Source organism: Hippopotamus amphibius, chromosome 4, assembly GCF_030028045.1.
Source record: "Hippopotamus amphibius kiboko isolate mHipAmp2 chromosome 4, mHipAmp2.hap2, whole genome shotgun sequence".
Classification (NCBI taxonomy): domain Eukaryota; kingdom Metazoa; phylum Chordata; class Mammalia; order Artiodactyla; family Hippopotamidae; genus Hippopotamus; species Hippopotamus amphibius.
Genome location: NC_080189.1, coordinates 47,577,923 through 47,594,581, shown reverse-complemented (window position 1 = coordinate 47,594,581; position 16,659 = coordinate 47,577,923). Strand labels below are relative to the sequence as shown.

Below are 16,659 nucleotides of genomic sequence, written 5' to 3'. Positions count from 1 at the left end.
CATGTTCTAAAATTTGGTATAAAGGGAATCATGTTGCGTACTCTTGCATTATACTCTCGTATAATGTTTTCATCTTTGTTGTTACATGTACTAGTAGCTCATTCCTTTTTATGGTTGAATAGTATTTTATTAAGTGAGTGTACCCTAATTTGTTTATTCATTCTCCTACCGATAGACATTTGAGTAGTTTTTTGTTTGGGGCTATCATAAGTGAAATTGCTCTGAACATTTTTGTGTCTTTAGGCACGTGTTTTCATTTTTCTTGAGTAAATACCTAGGAGTGGAATTGCTGATTCATAGGGTTTATTAATTAATTTCATAAAGAGTGGTTGCACCATCGTACACTTCCAGCAGCAGTGTATGAATATTCTGGTTGCTTCATATCCTCACTAGCACTTGGTGGTGTCAGTATTTTTGGCTTTAGCCATTCCTGTGAGTGTTTGGTGTTATCTTATTGTGACTTTAATTTGTATTTCCCTGATGACTAATGATGTTGAGCACCTTTTCATATAGTTATCGACCATTGCTATCTCTTCCATTGTGAAGTCCATTCAAATCTTTAACCCATTTTTAAAAGTTGGTTAATTTTCTTTTTATTATTGAGTTGAAAGGGTTCTTTGTACGTTCTGAATAACATTTCATTGTAGATATGCACGTTATGAATATTTTCCCCCATACTGTTGCTTGTTCATTTATTTTCTTAATGATGCCTTTTGAAGAGTAGAGTTTTTAATTTTCATTAAATCCAATTTATCTTTTTTTCTTTTATAGTTAGTGCTTTCAGTATCCTAAAAAAAATCTTTGCTTATCTCCAAGGTCGTGAAGATACTCTTCTGTGTTGTCTTCTACACTCTTTAGTTTTGATTTTATGTCTACATCTGTGATCCATCTCGGGATTAGTTTTTTATGTGGTATGAGGTAAGGGTTGAGATTCCTTTTTTTTTTTTTCCTTTATCGGGTTGTTCAAGAACCATTTGTTGAAAAAGCATCTTTTTTTTCCTTTTGCATTATTTTGGCAGCTTTTTGAAAACCAGCTGACCCTATTAGTCTAGGTCTATTTCTGGACTGTCTTCTGTTTCAAAGATCTATTTGTTTTTCCTTATCCCAGTATTACTGTAGCTTAATTACTGTGTAAGGCTTGAAATTAGATAATGTAAGTCTTCCAGTTTTGTCCTTTCTTTTCAAGGTGTTTTGGTAATTCTAGGTCCTTTGCATATCCATATAAATTTTAGCTTTTCAATTTCTATTAAAAAAACTGTTGGGATTTTGATTAGGATTATGTTGAATCTGTAAACCAGTTAATAGGAAATTGACATCTTAAATAACATTGAGTCTTTTTTTTTTCTTTAATTTTTATTTATTTATTTTTTTATTGGCTGTGTTGGGTCTTTGTGGTTGCACATGGGCTTTCTCTAGTTGCAGTGAGAAGGGGCTACTCTTTGTTGAGAGGCACAGGCTCCTCATTTTGGTGGCTTCTCTTGTTGCGGAGCACAGGCTCTAGGCACGTGCTCAATAGTTGCAGCACATGCACTCAATAGTTGTGGCTTACGGGCTGTAGAGCACAGGCTCAATAGTTGTTGCGTACAGGCTTAGTTGCTCCACGGCATGTGGTATCTTCCTGGGGCAGGGATCACACCCGTGTCCCCTGCGTTGGCAGGCAGATTCTTAACCACTGTGCCACCTAGGAAGTCCAACATTGAGTCTTCTAATCCATGAATGGGCTGTGTCTCTCCATTTACTTAGGTCTTCTTTATTTTCACAGCAATGTTTTGTATAGTGTAAAAGTCTCACACATCTTTTGTTACGAATAAACTGTAGAACTTTATGTTTTTTTATGCTATCATGAAAAGTATTTCATTTTCCAATTGTTTATTAATGGCATATAGATACAATTGACCTGTACATTGAGTTGTTTTTATAATCACAAATGAGTTAATTTTACAAAATGTATTTTCTGTGTTTATTGAAATTGTCATTTTTTTTCCTGTACTTAGTGCAATAAATTACATTGTTTGGGTAAATTTAAACCTGCTATCTTGCTGTCTGTTTCTACCATCTTGCTATTTATTGTCTGTTTGTCTCATCTGTTCTTCCTTGTTTACTCCTTTCTTGATTTCTAGCCAATTAATCAATTATTTTTTCATATTCTATTTTATTTCCTCTTTTAGCTTTTTAGCTACCTATCTTTGTTACTGCCTTTCTTTTGGATGAGTCAAGTATTTTTTAGAATTTTATTATATTTTTTCTTTTGGCTTTTTGGCTATATCCCTTTGCGTTACTTTTTTTAGTTGCTCTTATCCAACAAAAATATTCAAACTACATGTATAATTTTAAATTTTCTAGTAGATATATTAAAATTGTAAAGCAAAACAGATAAAACTAATTTTAATAATGTATTTTATCTAACTTGGTGTATACAATATATCATCTGAACATGGAATCAATATAAAAGAATCATTAATGAGATATTTTGCGTTCTTTTTTTTGGGTACTAAGTCTTTGAAATCTGGTATATATTTATACTTACAGCATATTTCAGTTTAGAATAAGTACGTTGGAAGTGCTCGGTAGCCACATACCTACTAGCTACCATATTGGACAGTGCGGCCCTAAGGCTTATAATACGAATTCTAAACTTAGAAGATTATCCTCACCTGCCCTTAGGGCCTTATTATAGTTACTTCAGTGCAGTAGAAAAAAGCAGTGACAGTGACTCAGAAGGCTTTGAAGCTTTTGTTTAGAAAATGATTTAAAAGCAAAAAATAAAAGTTTGGGGGGGGCAGTTAAATTCATTGCTACTATAGAAAATATTTTCCACTTGAAAAAATTGCTTTTTCAAAGATGTTTTCAATCTTTTTTTCTAGACAAACTTGGCCCTACGGTATTTGCTCCTGTTAAAATGGATCTAGTTGGAAATATTAAGGTGAATATACTGGCTTGTCTTTGTGGAGACTGTATATTTGGAGGGAGTAGTTGCATGAAATCTCATGCAGAAACAAATGATTGTTGAGTTTTATACTCAAGATGAAAAGTATAGGCCAGCTGTAAGAATCTTCCTCACAGGAGAAAATACTTTAAAAACAATACTTTAAAACCCTCAAACTATTTAATTCTAGCTTAAGCCTAATAAGAATTCTCAAACAAATAAAACAGATTACTTGGAAAACATAAGGAAGAAGGTAACAGAGGCTCAATTTATTTTGATTTCTCAGAGGCCTGCTTGACAAACTTGTTTCAAAAGTAAGCTGACTTGCTTGATAGCTTTAGCACTTTTAACCTAGGTTATTTCCCTGCTTCTCCTGCAGAAAGTAAATCAGAAGTATATTACCAACAAAGAAGAGTTTACCACACTCCAGAAGATAGTGCTGCACGAAGTAGAGGCTGACGTAGCCCAGGTTAGGAACTCAGCTACAGAAGCCCTCTTGTGGCTGAAGAGGTAAGGCAGCTGGGGTGGCTCAGCAGTTAAAACCTAGCTTAGTTGAAATGTTACCTGCAAAAGCTTGTATGTAAAAGAGGCTACTTCTGAGTGAAGGCTGTAACCCGACTGTGTAGCCTTTAAGTTGGTGGATCACAAGCTGTAGTTGCATCAGAATCGCCTGGAGGGCTTATTAAAAAATACAGATTGCTCCACCCAAAACCCACAGTTTATGATTCAGTACGTCTGGAGTGGGGCTCCAGAATTTGCATTTCTGACAAGCTCCCAGGTGATGCTGAAGCTGCTGGTCCTGGGAAAACATTTTGAAAACCACTGTTTAGGTATTTTAGATAAGAATGGTCTAAAGCAAGCCAAAGGGAAGTCACAGGGAAGAAACTTAGCAAGGACTGCCACATGACTTGTTTATTGCTGTGCCCAAGATATTATTGAAAAAGAAGCTGATGTCTGCCATTTCTTCATACCCACTCAACATCAGTGAACTTTGAAAATAACATTTCTTCCTCTTTTTTGTTTTAGAGGTCTAAAATTTTTGAAGGGATTTTTGACAGAAGTGAAAAATGGAGAAAAGGACATCCAGACAGCCCTGAGTAAGTGTTCTTAACATTTTGATTGATTAATTGAATAAGATGTGAAATGGAGACCCCCGGAGGAGGAGACAGAGTATGCTTTTCAAGGTCTGATTTTGTTTTTTTTTTTCTATTTCATTATTATTAATTGTTTGTTTCGTACATGCTTTGTTAAAAAAGAACCCATGAGATGGTGAACTGGTAATCTAGATCTAACTTACTAAAAGTCAGTATATCTTAAAGAAGAGCTAAATTAACAGAGAGCCATCTTTTACTCTTAATGGAGAAACCTAATATTTTTAAGAAGTTAGTTCTTCCTAAATTAATCTTGAGATACTGTGTAGTTTTCTAAAATCAATATCCAAAGAGAAGCTAGTTTTGGAGACCATAAAAGGGAGGGTGTGGGGAAACCTGGGAATTTGCTCTGGAGTGAGATGAAGGGTTGGTCATCATCTTGTATTCCTCAAGTACCCTATGTGCCCCATCTTTGTGGTGGTTGTTGAGACTGGGATGAAGGCTTTGGTCAAAGGAGATTGTCCTATATCTTCAGCACCTTAATGCAGTGACTGGAACATAGTAGGTACTTAATAAACATTGGGTGGGTGGGTGGATAGATGGGTGGATCAATGCACCTATCAGACCACTTTTGGAAAACATTGAAGACTCGGAAGCATCCTCATAGTGCTACCAACAGACTGACTAAAGTCTCAATCTAGGTCTCTAGGAAATCCTTCCAGGATGGGCATTGAGGTGAGCGAGCAAGTGGGTGGGAATGAGATTCCGTGTTACTTTGAAGCTATATTATTATGATGTAGAGAAGCACATGGTCAGGCTCTAAACAGCCATGATTATAAATAGTGAAATGAATAAATTAGGTGCTTCTGCTGGGGAGGAGGAGCCAGTGTTCACGCAGCATTTTATCAGCGTCAGGGGTGAGTTCTTCCTTTTGTTAGTTCTCCCTTTGGTTCATGAGTCCTGAGGGAACCTGCCCCCCCATGACTTTCCCTGGCCTCCCTATCTAGAAACTAACTGATGTGCCATGAAACAATAAAAGCTGATATTTCTGTAACAGTGTACAGACAACTTAATCCTCACATCAGTTCATTTTTACAGGTTAGGTAACTGAAATTCTGAAATATTAAAAGACATGCTAAAACCACAAAGGATCTGAAGCAGGGTCACTTTAGGATCTCCAGCTCTAAGGTCCTCATTTCTCCCACAAAAGGTCTTCTCCACCATCCCTGAGCTACCTGCATTTTGGTGTTTTTCATACATCCTTGAATTTTCAGGATTGTCTCAGATGTATTCTCCCCTATGTGTTCTGATTTCAGTACTAAAAATATATTCCCCATGACTATTAGGACCCCCTAACCAGTATCTATCAGACTTTATGACTTTGTGGAGTATTAAGATCATGGGCTTTCTGGATAATGTTGTGCCCTTAGGCAATTTACTTAACCTTTCTGTGCCTCAGTTTCCTCATCTATAAGATGGAATGATGATTTGATTTCCCTAGTAAGATTGTTGTAAAGATTAAGTAGGTTTATACATGTGAAAAGATTAGAAATTTGGTACATAATAAGCACTTAATAGAGGTTAGCTTCTTTTGTTATTTATATTCTCATCATCATGACATATACAAAGTTAATAACCTACCAGAGAATGGGGCTTATTTGTCCTGAGTCACAAATGGAAAGTTACAAAGCTCAGTTGCCAAGCCTGAAATTTCTCTCCAGACTGACTTCTTAGTATGGAAATTTCACACTGGGAGGAAGACTCCACCACCTGCAGGAAATGCAGAAGATATAGGATTCAGCCCTGTGTACCTGGTGGACTCCACATGTGACAGGTTGCTACTGCTTTGTGATGGCTGGCTGTGTGAGCGGAAGTGGGGGATACTAATCTCATTACCCCTCTGCTGGAGCTGGGATGGAGGAGAACCTAACTGCTTACGGGACACTAGCAAGTGAAAAGAAGAGCTTTGCCCTTTGGAGGTGGAGAGGAAGTTAAGGATATACCCTTTCTGCCCTGCCCCATCTCTAATTCTGCCTCCTTTCCTACCCTACCTTTTACTTGATTTGCAGGCTGGGCCTAAAGATGTTGTTGAGTTTGTGAGGAGAGAGGAGACTTGAAGGGTAAATGCTGCTTCAAAACTGAAATAATCACAGCCGATCTCAGCTTTTCCTTCCCTCTCTTCCCCACTGGAGTATTTTCAGTGGAAAGGGAAAGGAGACTATAAATTTGAGATTTTCATCCTGATGCTCAGGATTACTTCAGAGGTTTTCATGGTTTAAATCATCTTTGCTTATAGGGATCCTTAGTTTCCTGCTGCTGTCCAATGTGGAAAGATAAAGCTCCCCAAGCCAGCCCCCTCCCCTCTAAACACAGACACAACAAGCTCTGTGCAAACAACTAAGAACTTTATGAGAAACATTTACACGTTGATTATTCAGAACCCTTAGGCTCCTTGATGCATATTTCTTCTGGATTACTGGCTTTTTTCTCATTTTGAAATCACAGGCTTTGTAAGTAGAACTGATACGTTGTCTGAAATGAGATAGTTTGGGTATGTAGGTAAAAGAGTAGGTATGTGCAATTTGTATGCCATATATGGGCAAATCAGCTTGCATTTTTTATTCTAAAATTGAATTTGAGTTATTGTAATAATAGCTACCATTTATAGAGCACCCAGTGTTGGCACAACGCTGGGTTCTCCGTAAACATTTAACCTTCTGAGTACTCCCCTTTTACAGCAAGTAAACTGAGGTTTAGAGAGGATAAGTACTTTCCCTAGGGTCTCAGATCTAGATCAGTGGTTCTCAAAGTGGTCAAAGGACAGCAACATCTTCATCACCTGAAGACTTATTAGAAATGCAGACTACTGGGTCCCACTTGACACCTGCTGACTAAGAAACAACCGAGGTGGAGCCCAGCAATGCGTGTGTTCACTAGTCATTCAAGTGATTCTAATCCACGCTAAAGTTTGAGACCCGTTCATCTAGAGCTGGAATGTTGAAGCTCACCTGTCACTAGGCTACATTTAGTTATTTCAGAATTTCGACTGCATCTAAGTGATTATTAAATAAGCAGGAATAAAACTACTGAATTAGTCACCCACAGCATCAGTTAATTTTGCCTCCTTTTCATGATAATTGGCTAGTTATCCAATGGCTGAAAATTTTTTCTAACCTAGGGACAGCAAGACAATTAGTAGGGATAAATTAAGGATAAACCTTGGATGACACTCTCAAATTTGAAAACTGCTTAAGAAAGGTTTTGAGGTAAATGCTCATAAAACTTGTATAGTCTTAGTGACTTTGAAAATGGGAGATGATATGTAAAAGTCCTAAATGAAACAATGGAAGCCTTGACATCTATTAACTCTCTGGAAAATGCGTGTGTAGTCATTGTATTACTGCAGTTCTGTGACCTAGAATGAATTTTCAGCAACTGGAAGGAGGCCTTGGGCTTTATAAGACCCCTTTTGCATTTGAGCCATCACTTGGATTCTCCATAATGATGATCAGAGTGGGATATTTTCGGTGGTCTCATGCCAAGAGCTACTCTGAACTCTTCTGTCCTCTGACATTCTCTAGAGATCATTCTAAGGAGAGAGTTGGGTACACAAGGCGGATGTGTTTAATGGTCCACCCTATAGCTGAGCCCGTCCATTCGCAATTGCCACATCAAAAAGAGGCTTTGGAAAGCATCCTTGTAAGTGAAGGGAAGAAAAGTTGCTCTGCCATTTCATGCACCATTGTACTAAATGTTATGCGCTCTGCGCTATTCCCTTAGCAGGATAACATATTGCCGCATCCCTCACCTTGGAATGATTCCATAAATGTCAGGTAAACATTACCCTAACCAAGATCTCTAGCACAGAATAGGAAAAAAAAAATGTGAAGGATGCTCAGTTATGCATTTAATATGAAAGGCTTTCACAAACAAGGAGAACTATATGAGAGAGATAAAGTCAGAACTCATAATCAAATATTTGACATCAAATCATAACTTGACTAATTATTCTGAAAGTACTGGGGAATGTGAATCCAGTCATGCCCTTTCCAGAACTGTTCATAGCGTCTGCCTCTAATGGCAGAATTGGCTTACAGTACAAGTTTTCATCTCGATGGTGACTGAAGGTAACAAAGGATATCTCTGGGTACTTGTTTCATCTCTTGTCAACTGGTTATTGAGTTGGTTTTCCTCCATACGATTCATTTTACCCGAAGCTTAGTCACTGTAAAGAATTTGGGGGTATGTTGCTAGTAGTAGGTTATTTAAATTATATCAGATATCTATCATTTGACCAAATATATAGATACAATACCATCTGCTACCTCATGACCCCATTACTTCCAAGAAAATCTTCATCCAGAATTTGTAGTTTATCATTATATAATCAGTGTTTTCATACTTTTACTGTGTATTTGTCACAAACAGTATCTAGTAATGTATTGCATGTTTTAAACTCATGTGCATGATGTCACATAATACACATTCTTCCTTTTTCACTCAGTATTTTCAGATTTATTCAGTTATTCGCTTATTCACTTCCAAACCTTTTTTTGTTTCTGATTCTTGCCTAAGGACTTCCTACTTTAGCTCTTTGCAGAACTGAGATGATTTTCATTTCCTGAGCTCAGTGAATGATTGATTCCACCTTTTGTGGCTTTGCTTGTCTACTTCTCAGGCTCTCTCCTAAAACTTAGATTTGCATTTCTTCTTTGTCCTCTCTACAATCAAAAGTAACTTTACAAATTCTTACCAATTATAGATTTACAATAGAGAAACACTCTCATATATTCTGTTCCTGGACAGAATAGCTATCCACCAATAGTAATGGAAAGATTGTTCTCACTCAGATGCTGTAATAGGTTGAGGCATAATCTCTAAATACCTCATAGAAAGTTTTTGACTAACCGTTAAAGAAATCAAATCTGCGTTGTTTTCATAAATAGCATAAGGTTCCAATTTTTTCAGGATATGGCTGAAAGAAGTCACATTTTTCATTTTCATTATTTTGTTTTATCACAAAGAATAAACAGTTGGTTTAATGTAACAAGAATGCCCCAACCTCTCATTGCTTTTAGCTTTGTGACCTTGTGCAGGTAACTGTCTCTCTGGGTCTTCTGTTTTTTTCATCCGTAAAAGGAAGAGAATTGGGCAAGGTGATTGTCAATGTTTCCTACTCAGAAATTTTTACTGTTTCTAAGGAACTGACACATTTCACAGAACTGGGAGAAGGGAATCATTTATGTCTTTCAGAGGCTAAAAATACTTCCAGATTATAGAACATGCATTATGATAATGAATGGGTATTACAGGGAAGATTAATATATTTTATTATCTAATCTTCTCTAGGTAACCAAAATAGGTCAATGCTTAGACTTCATCCTAATTTAATGCTGCCTCACATGGCAAGGATATTTGCAGCCCTAGAAGTCAGCTAAGGACTTTGGGCAAGTCTTTTCCTTTTATGAGTTTTATTTGTTTGTTTTCAGTTGCAGAAGTGGTCTTCCTAGGCCTGAGTCAGGACCCCGTCGAAATTCTCTGCCTCCCTCTTCCCCTGTTAGACTACCTGGCCCACATTTTGCCCAGTGGGACTCTTCTCTGGCGAGATGCAGGCATAGCAAGGAACAGCTGCCTTCTCTAGAAGGGCCAGGTGGGAGACACAGATCGTGCTGCTGTACAAACACTCTCTCTTCCTTAGAGCAGGCTGCCCATCTTACTTGAACTCATAGCATCTTTGTTTTCTTGCTGTCCCATAGAAGGGGGCAGGGAGAAGGGTTTCTGGGCTTTTTTGAGTGGTGTAGGAAAGGTATAAAGTCTCTGAAGTTGGAGTAGCACCAGGTCCAGAGCCCTTATAAACAGGCAGTTTGTCTGCCAGGTGAACTCTGGAGCCAAAGGCTCAGGGACCAAGACAGTGGTCAGCTCTGTTTGCTGCATACTGTAAAGAAATATGGATCTCTTTTTACTTCCCTACCACAGTTCCAAGTCAGAATGATCATGCCTGTTAGTAGAAGAAAAGAATAGCATCTGTATAGGAAGAAAGACTTAAGAGAACATACCGCCACAATGCCCTCTGTGGTTATCTCTGGGAGGCATGATTATAGGTTTCTTTAGTTCTTCCCTTTTTGCATTTTCTATACTTTTTAACAGTGAACATGCATTGTTTGTAAAATCGGGAAAAAAACAGTAAGTGTTGTATTATTTTAAACTACCACTGTGCCTCAGGTGGGAAGTTCAGAATCCTTGACATGGCATGAGAAGGCCCTCACAATTTGGCCTCAGTGCCAGTGATCTGCAGCCCTAGTGGGCTGTTGCCCTTCATGCCACCATCTCTCACAATGTATGTAGCTTCCTCTGTCTGCAGCCCCAGCCACCACCCTCCTATCTGCCCCACCCAGCCTTCGAGACTCCTTTGGAGAATTTTCTCTTTCCACATCCTCCTAGGCTGGATACATCTCTCTCTTTCTTTTCCGGTAGCACTGGATAGAGATCTCTCTTATAGCAGTTGGCAATTTGCATAGTAATGATTTTCTAAGGGCTGGCTCTCTTATAAACCCATGAACTTCCAGAGGTCAAGGGACTGAGTTTAAATCACCCAGAGATCCCTGCTGCCTTGCACAGTGAGGGGTGTGTGGTAGACTCGCACTAAATTCATGTCGGATGGAACAGCCATTCCATCATGGATGTCTACAAGCAGATTGTAATGGCACTGAATTTCATCTTCTGATTTTAATGGCATTTAATACCTTACATGGATTAGGATCACAAGAAAGGAAGTATTCCCACTATACCTCTGTGACTGACTTCAAGGTGTTTTCCATGGACCTGTGCGCTAAGATGCCTCCTTAGATGGTTAGAAAGTTGTTTGTCTTGCCAATTTACCCCCGAGGCTGTGCCTAGTATTTCCTGCCCAACTGCACCTATATGTTTTGTGTGCTAGCAGCCCTTTCTTCACTAAGGTCTTAGATACCATCTAAAATGTCCCTGATAACACCTGTCCCCTTAGAGAATCAGATAGGTTTTAAGTGTGGCTGACATTGAAGACTCATATCCTTGCCAGTGCCCTAGCCTACAGGCTGTTCTCCTAAGAAAGAGATTGAATTTAATCTTGAATTCTCCTTTACACTGTTTCTAAGAGTCCTTTCTACAGTTGAATTTATTGATTTTTATAATTTCTGCTTTAGCTTCACCACACTGGATGTTAGCATTTCAACCCATTCCTAAAACTTTAGGTAGCCAGGGAAATCTGCTGTTAGAATTCAAATGTACAGTCTTCTTTTATACAAAATACAATGGATTTTTTTTTCTCTCGTTCTCTCCAACACTTAGCACAGTCTCTCGTTTTAATTATAGTCACTCAGTAGAGGATTTTTTTAAATTTATTTATTTATTATTTATTTATTTTATTGGCTGTGTTGGGTCTTTTTTGCTGTGCGTGGGCTTTCTTTAGTTGCGGTGAGTGGAGGCTACTCTTTGTTGTAGTATGTGGGCCCCTCATTGCAGTGGCTTCTCTTGTTGTGAAGCACAGGCTCTAGGTGAGTGGGCTTCAGTACTTACAGCACATGGGCTCAATAGTTGTGGCTCACGGGCTCTAAAGCGCAGGCTCAATAGTTGTGGCGCACGGGCTTAGTTGCTCCGCGGCATGTGGGATCTTCCTGGGGCAGGGATCGAACCTGTGTCCCCTACCTTGGCAGGCGAATTCTTAACCACTGCACCACCTAGGAAGCCCCAAAATATAATTTTTTATGCAAACTTGAATTATGTAAAATTGATAGTATGGTATGCTAAAAATATTAATAAAGCCTCACCCAAATTTTAAAAATAGAAGTTGACAAGAATTACATTATTTCAAAGCTAGAGGGCTTGAATAAATTGTAAACTGTGTTTAAGCTGCAGCCACATGGCAGTGCTGTTTTGCCCAGTAAAATGAAGACCCTGATATTCTTTGGCAGGATTCTGTGAACCACACTGCTTTTTGCTGCACAGGAATTTGTGGTTATGGTTTTGGTATCTTTTTTTTCTTATTTTAATATCTACACTCGTTATAATTTAAAATGTCTTCATATCCTATTACAGTGTCGCCCAAGCATTGATTAAATGGTTGGTAGTGGTGCTTGTACTAGTGTTGAAACTAGTCCATGAAAATAAATGTATGGAATAGAACTTAGACGTGGTAAAACATGATAAAGGAGGTCAAACAACCCCCATGATACTCTGTGCTGTAATTTAGGAGTGTGAGGACTCTATAGATCACTGGAGATGATGCTGTGAAAATAAAATGGAGCATTGAAATAAAAGTGCAATGTGGTGATGTAGAGCTGTGCCTCCTGAGAATGCGTTTATTCCTATGGAAAAATCAGTTTTGAATTTTGCATATATTGAATTATTCAGAGCCTTCAGGAACACATCCCTTGCATAAAATGCAGTCATCTTGTTCTTGAGATTTTTTTTTTTGTAATTAAAATTATTAGATAGCAGTTTTAAAATCTCCTTTTAAAACTCATTGGGACAAAAGTAATAGGTTTTTAATCTTTAAAGTCTATAATATGAATGACTTTTATTAATAGGCCTCACCAATTACTTTATATCTATCTTAATAACTTCAAGCTGTTCTTTCCATAATATTTTTAAAGGTTTCTAGCTTTAATACTGTATATCCAGGGTCATAGGGACATTTAGGACAAGCATTTGACATCCCAGAATAGAATGTTAGAAATTGAAGAGAACCTTAGAGATCATTTTACAGAAGGGGGAAACAGATGGTTAGAGAGGTTGGCTAAGGGACTGGCTTGGGGTCACACATTTCAAAGAACTGCATTTTTATATTTTTATAGTGTATTTTAAATTGTGTTTAGTCTCTGTATTACAATATCCTTTCCTCCCTCTTTATTTCCTTATATGTATTGAATTTTCCAACCATAATAATAAGCTGAAATTCAGATATATTGACGTAGAGTAAGAGTGGAAATACCAATTTTTCTTTAAAAAAAATCTGTATAGGCTATTTTTCCTACTCAAGACTTTTGAGATGTACAATCTTGTAATTCAACTTTTTTTATCAGTTTCTAATACCAATAGGAATGTGCTACTACATACGTTAGAAAGGACATGATACAAATAGCACATCAAATTCTGATGAAATTGTTCCTCATGGAGTTTTTCTTCTTTTCAAGATAATGCATATGGTAAAACATTACGGCAGCACCATGGCTGGGTAGTTCGAGGGGTTTTTGCGGTAAGTAATCCTTCTGCCTCCTAATGTTCTGATGGCCACAGCGAGCTGTTTCGTTTTGCTTTGTGTGTGTGGTGTTTGTTTGCTTTGTTTTTGAGAGTAAGAACAAAATGTTGCTTATTTCATTTAGGTCTTTGCTGTGTGGAAATGTTGGCAATAAAAAGTAAGAAAAGGCTGTTGCAGTGTGCTTCACCTTCTCTAGTTGCAGTGACCCTGAGAAGATTTGTCTCAGAAGTGGTTGCCTTCTGATGCAGTGGTAGAGTGGCAATACAGAGATAGGCAGGAAGCTGCCAGATGCTCACCACTGAGGGGAAGCCAGTGGTGGTTTCAAGCCCGTAGCTCCCTCTGCTGCCTTTTAGGGTCAATCCTGTTAATTCTCAGATCTTAGCCAGTTTTTTTTTTCCCTAAATTGAATTTTGTCTTTGAATATCAGCTGACCTGGGTTGCCAGTGGCTAGGGCTAGAAATCTCTTCTTACCCAGTTATTTTCTTTGTGGAAGTGTTTGTATTCATATGTTTTGGCTCCTGTCACCTACCACTCCCTCCTTCCTTGCATAACCTACGAAGAACACACCCCTGAGAATCGTAGTCCCCTGGGCAAATCACTTAGCCTGCTTTGTAAAATCACAGGAATAGATGGCCCCTTTATGTCAGCAGTAATACTCTGATTCTCCCATCTAGGGCGAGGTCAGCCTTAGTCAAGTGCAGCCATGAAAAGACAGATTCTCATGTAGTGGTACAGTAGGAAATGTCATAGAATGTGAGTGTTCTTTGGAAGGTCGAGGGATTAAATATAGCCTTGCAGATGATATCTTTTACTAATGTAAAGCACAGGAGACATCATTTGCCTAAGGTAAGAACTGTTCAGGTCATGATTTATTAGGAGGCAGGTAAAGAAAGTGGGAAGAATTTATTGTGGAAGAAATCAAATTTTAGTGAAAATGAAACATTTTTGAAAGAATAGAGATGACTAGCTGCATGTCCTACTGTTCACTGGAATAGGAGCCAGACCAGTTACAGCCACAAACTGCTCACACTTACCTTCAGTGCATGTTTAGTAACATAATAATAGCTACCAAGTGGCTATTGGACACTTACTATGTATCAGGCACTGTGCCGGGTACTTCTGTGTTCATTGTCTTTGGTAATCCTCAGTATTAACTCCCAGTATTTTACAAGTTCAGCACTGTTCGTGCCAGTCCCAAAGTGAGGCAGTGGCAGAGCCCAGATCTGCTGTCTCCAAGGCTGGTGCTCATCCCATATATCACAGCTCTCCACGGTGACGACAGAATAATTGAGAAGCTGCTAGTGAGAAATTAGGCAAAGGATGCTGCTACATTCATCCATCTCCCTGAGTACATACTGTGATTGCCTGCAGGTGCCTACACCTGTGTTCCCTTGGTGAGAAGGCAAAGCATTGAAAATATCGAGTTGCACCATTTTTACGAAACGTAAATGTGGTTTGGGTTTTTTTTTTTTTTCATTATAGAGGGCAGAGTTTAATCCTGAAATATTGATGATCCAAGAGATGTTGCCAACAAGAATGAAGCTATAGCACAAAATTTATCATAAGCATGAGTCTTTAAAAGAACGCTTAACTTACAGGATTTTCCCCAATATGTGGTAATTTAGACTCATTGTAAAAAAAACAAATTTAAATTATGGAAGAATGGAAAGGGTAAAATTTAAAATTGTCCATAATCTCAACACTGTAAACTAAGAATTTTTAACATTTTTGTGTTTTACCTTCTTAGCTCTTATTTTCATATATTTTTACATATTCTTTTCAGTATCATTCTATTTCATTTTATATATTTATATAAATATCCACTTATAGATATTTATATTTTTATATTTATGTTTGTTTTATGTGTATAATTATCTTTATTTTATATACTTACTCTGTATATGCATATAAATTTTTTTGACATTTAGCTGGTTGTATAATTTTGTATTCTTTTTCTCCACTTTTTTATTTTTTTATATTTTCTCATTTTATTGAGAAGTAATTGACATACATTACTGTATGTTTAAGGTGTATAGCATGGTGGTTTGATTTACATGTATTGTGAAATGATTACCACAATAGGTTTAGCTAACATACATCTTCTCATATAGATACAATAAAAAGAAAACAAAGGAAAAACGAAAAAAATTTTCTCCTTGTGATATGAACTCTTAGAATTTACTCTTTTAATAAGTGTGCTGTATATCCAACAGCAGTGTTAGCTGTATTCTTCACCACTTATTTTTAGGGACTGCATAATATTTCCCTAGTACGGAGGTACTATTTATATGCCCAAACCTCTGTGCTGGAAATTTCAGCTGCTTCTAAGTTTATTTTTACAGATAAAACAACACCTGTTTTTATGCATTTTTGACCAAAACTGTTATTTCCTCAAAAGTTCCTAGAAATAGAATTGCTATGTCTAATACCAAGAACTACAACTTAGAATTGGACCACTTACCATGCATGCACTAGATGTTGTTTTAAGTGCTTTACTTACATAAAGTTATTAATCTCATAACTCTGAGGTAGGTTCTCTTATTTTCCCTGCTTATAGACAAAGAAGCCTGAAACACAGAGAGGTGAGGTAATACACCTAAAGTTATAGATAAGAACATTTCGAAGACTCTTGATTTTATTGCCAATAGTTTTTCAGATTGCTGGTTTTCAAGAGAATAGATTATGTTGAACGTTTGGTAACAGCCTTATCAATAGAGGGGCTACCTTTCAGTCTCTCTCCTGTTATTCTCTAAGTCATCCCTACTTTGGAAAGTTTGTTCAGTTTCCTGATGTGCTAATTAGAATTATCAGGGGCAAATTCATTTAACTAATCTTGGTTGCTCAGGAAAATATCTTTTACACTTAAGTAATCTGACTTATTTACCAGCCAAATAGTGAACTTTTATCTTCAGACAGTTATGGTCTGTGGAACTGATGCTCAGTCTAGGCTCCGCCTCTTTCTGTGGCTCCCTTTTTTGGCTTCCTCTTCAGTTGAGTTTTGTCATTGTTTCCCAAATAGGCTCGGCTACATCATAGTCCACTAGGAGACTTTGAGAAAGGCATAGTCCTGGGCTCCACTCTGGAGAAACTGTAAAAAATTTTTTATTTTACTTAAATATATGTACATAGAATTTTGTTTTGTTTTTTATCACAGAATCCAAAAAAGGTTATAACAAAAAATAGCAGTTTGTTCTATACTTCCCAGACTCACTAAAAGAGGCTTCCACTTTCAACTGCTTTGGCTATTTCTTCTAATACCTCTGTAATTCTAAAACTATTTACTGTTCTTTGTAGCCTTATCAATTTTAATTAATCAATTTTAATTAATGTTGGTTTCTGTTACAGATTAGAATTTAGCTCTCTTAGACCTTACTGTCACTACCTCACCTCCCCTGCCTCTACCTTCC

General features: G+C 37.5%; 1 protein-coding gene across 5 annotated transcripts in view; it reads left to right on the top strand.

The window, feature by feature from the left end:
* Window positions 1–16,659, top strand: part of PLEKHA8 (pleckstrin homology domain containing A8) — a 64,163-nt gene that overhangs the window by 34,978 nt on the left and 12,526 nt on the right. For 2 of the 5 annotated variants that reach the window (XM_057732712.1, XM_057732713.1), the window contains 4 exons: window positions 2,865–2,923; window positions 3,306–3,436; window positions 3,953–4,023; window positions 13,188–13,249. In XM_057732712.1, the coding sequence (XP_057588695.1) occupies window positions 2,865–2,923; window positions 3,306–3,436; window positions 3,953–4,023; window positions 13,188–13,249 (323 nt within the window). Of the gene's footprint in view, window positions 1–2,864; window positions 2,924–3,305; window positions 3,437–3,952; window positions 4,024–7,598; window positions 7,717–13,187; window positions 13,250–13,376; window positions 13,585–16,659 lie in introns of those variants that run through there. The other 3 variants (XR_009053291.1, XM_057732714.1, XM_057732716.1) reach the window with 3 other exon arrangements.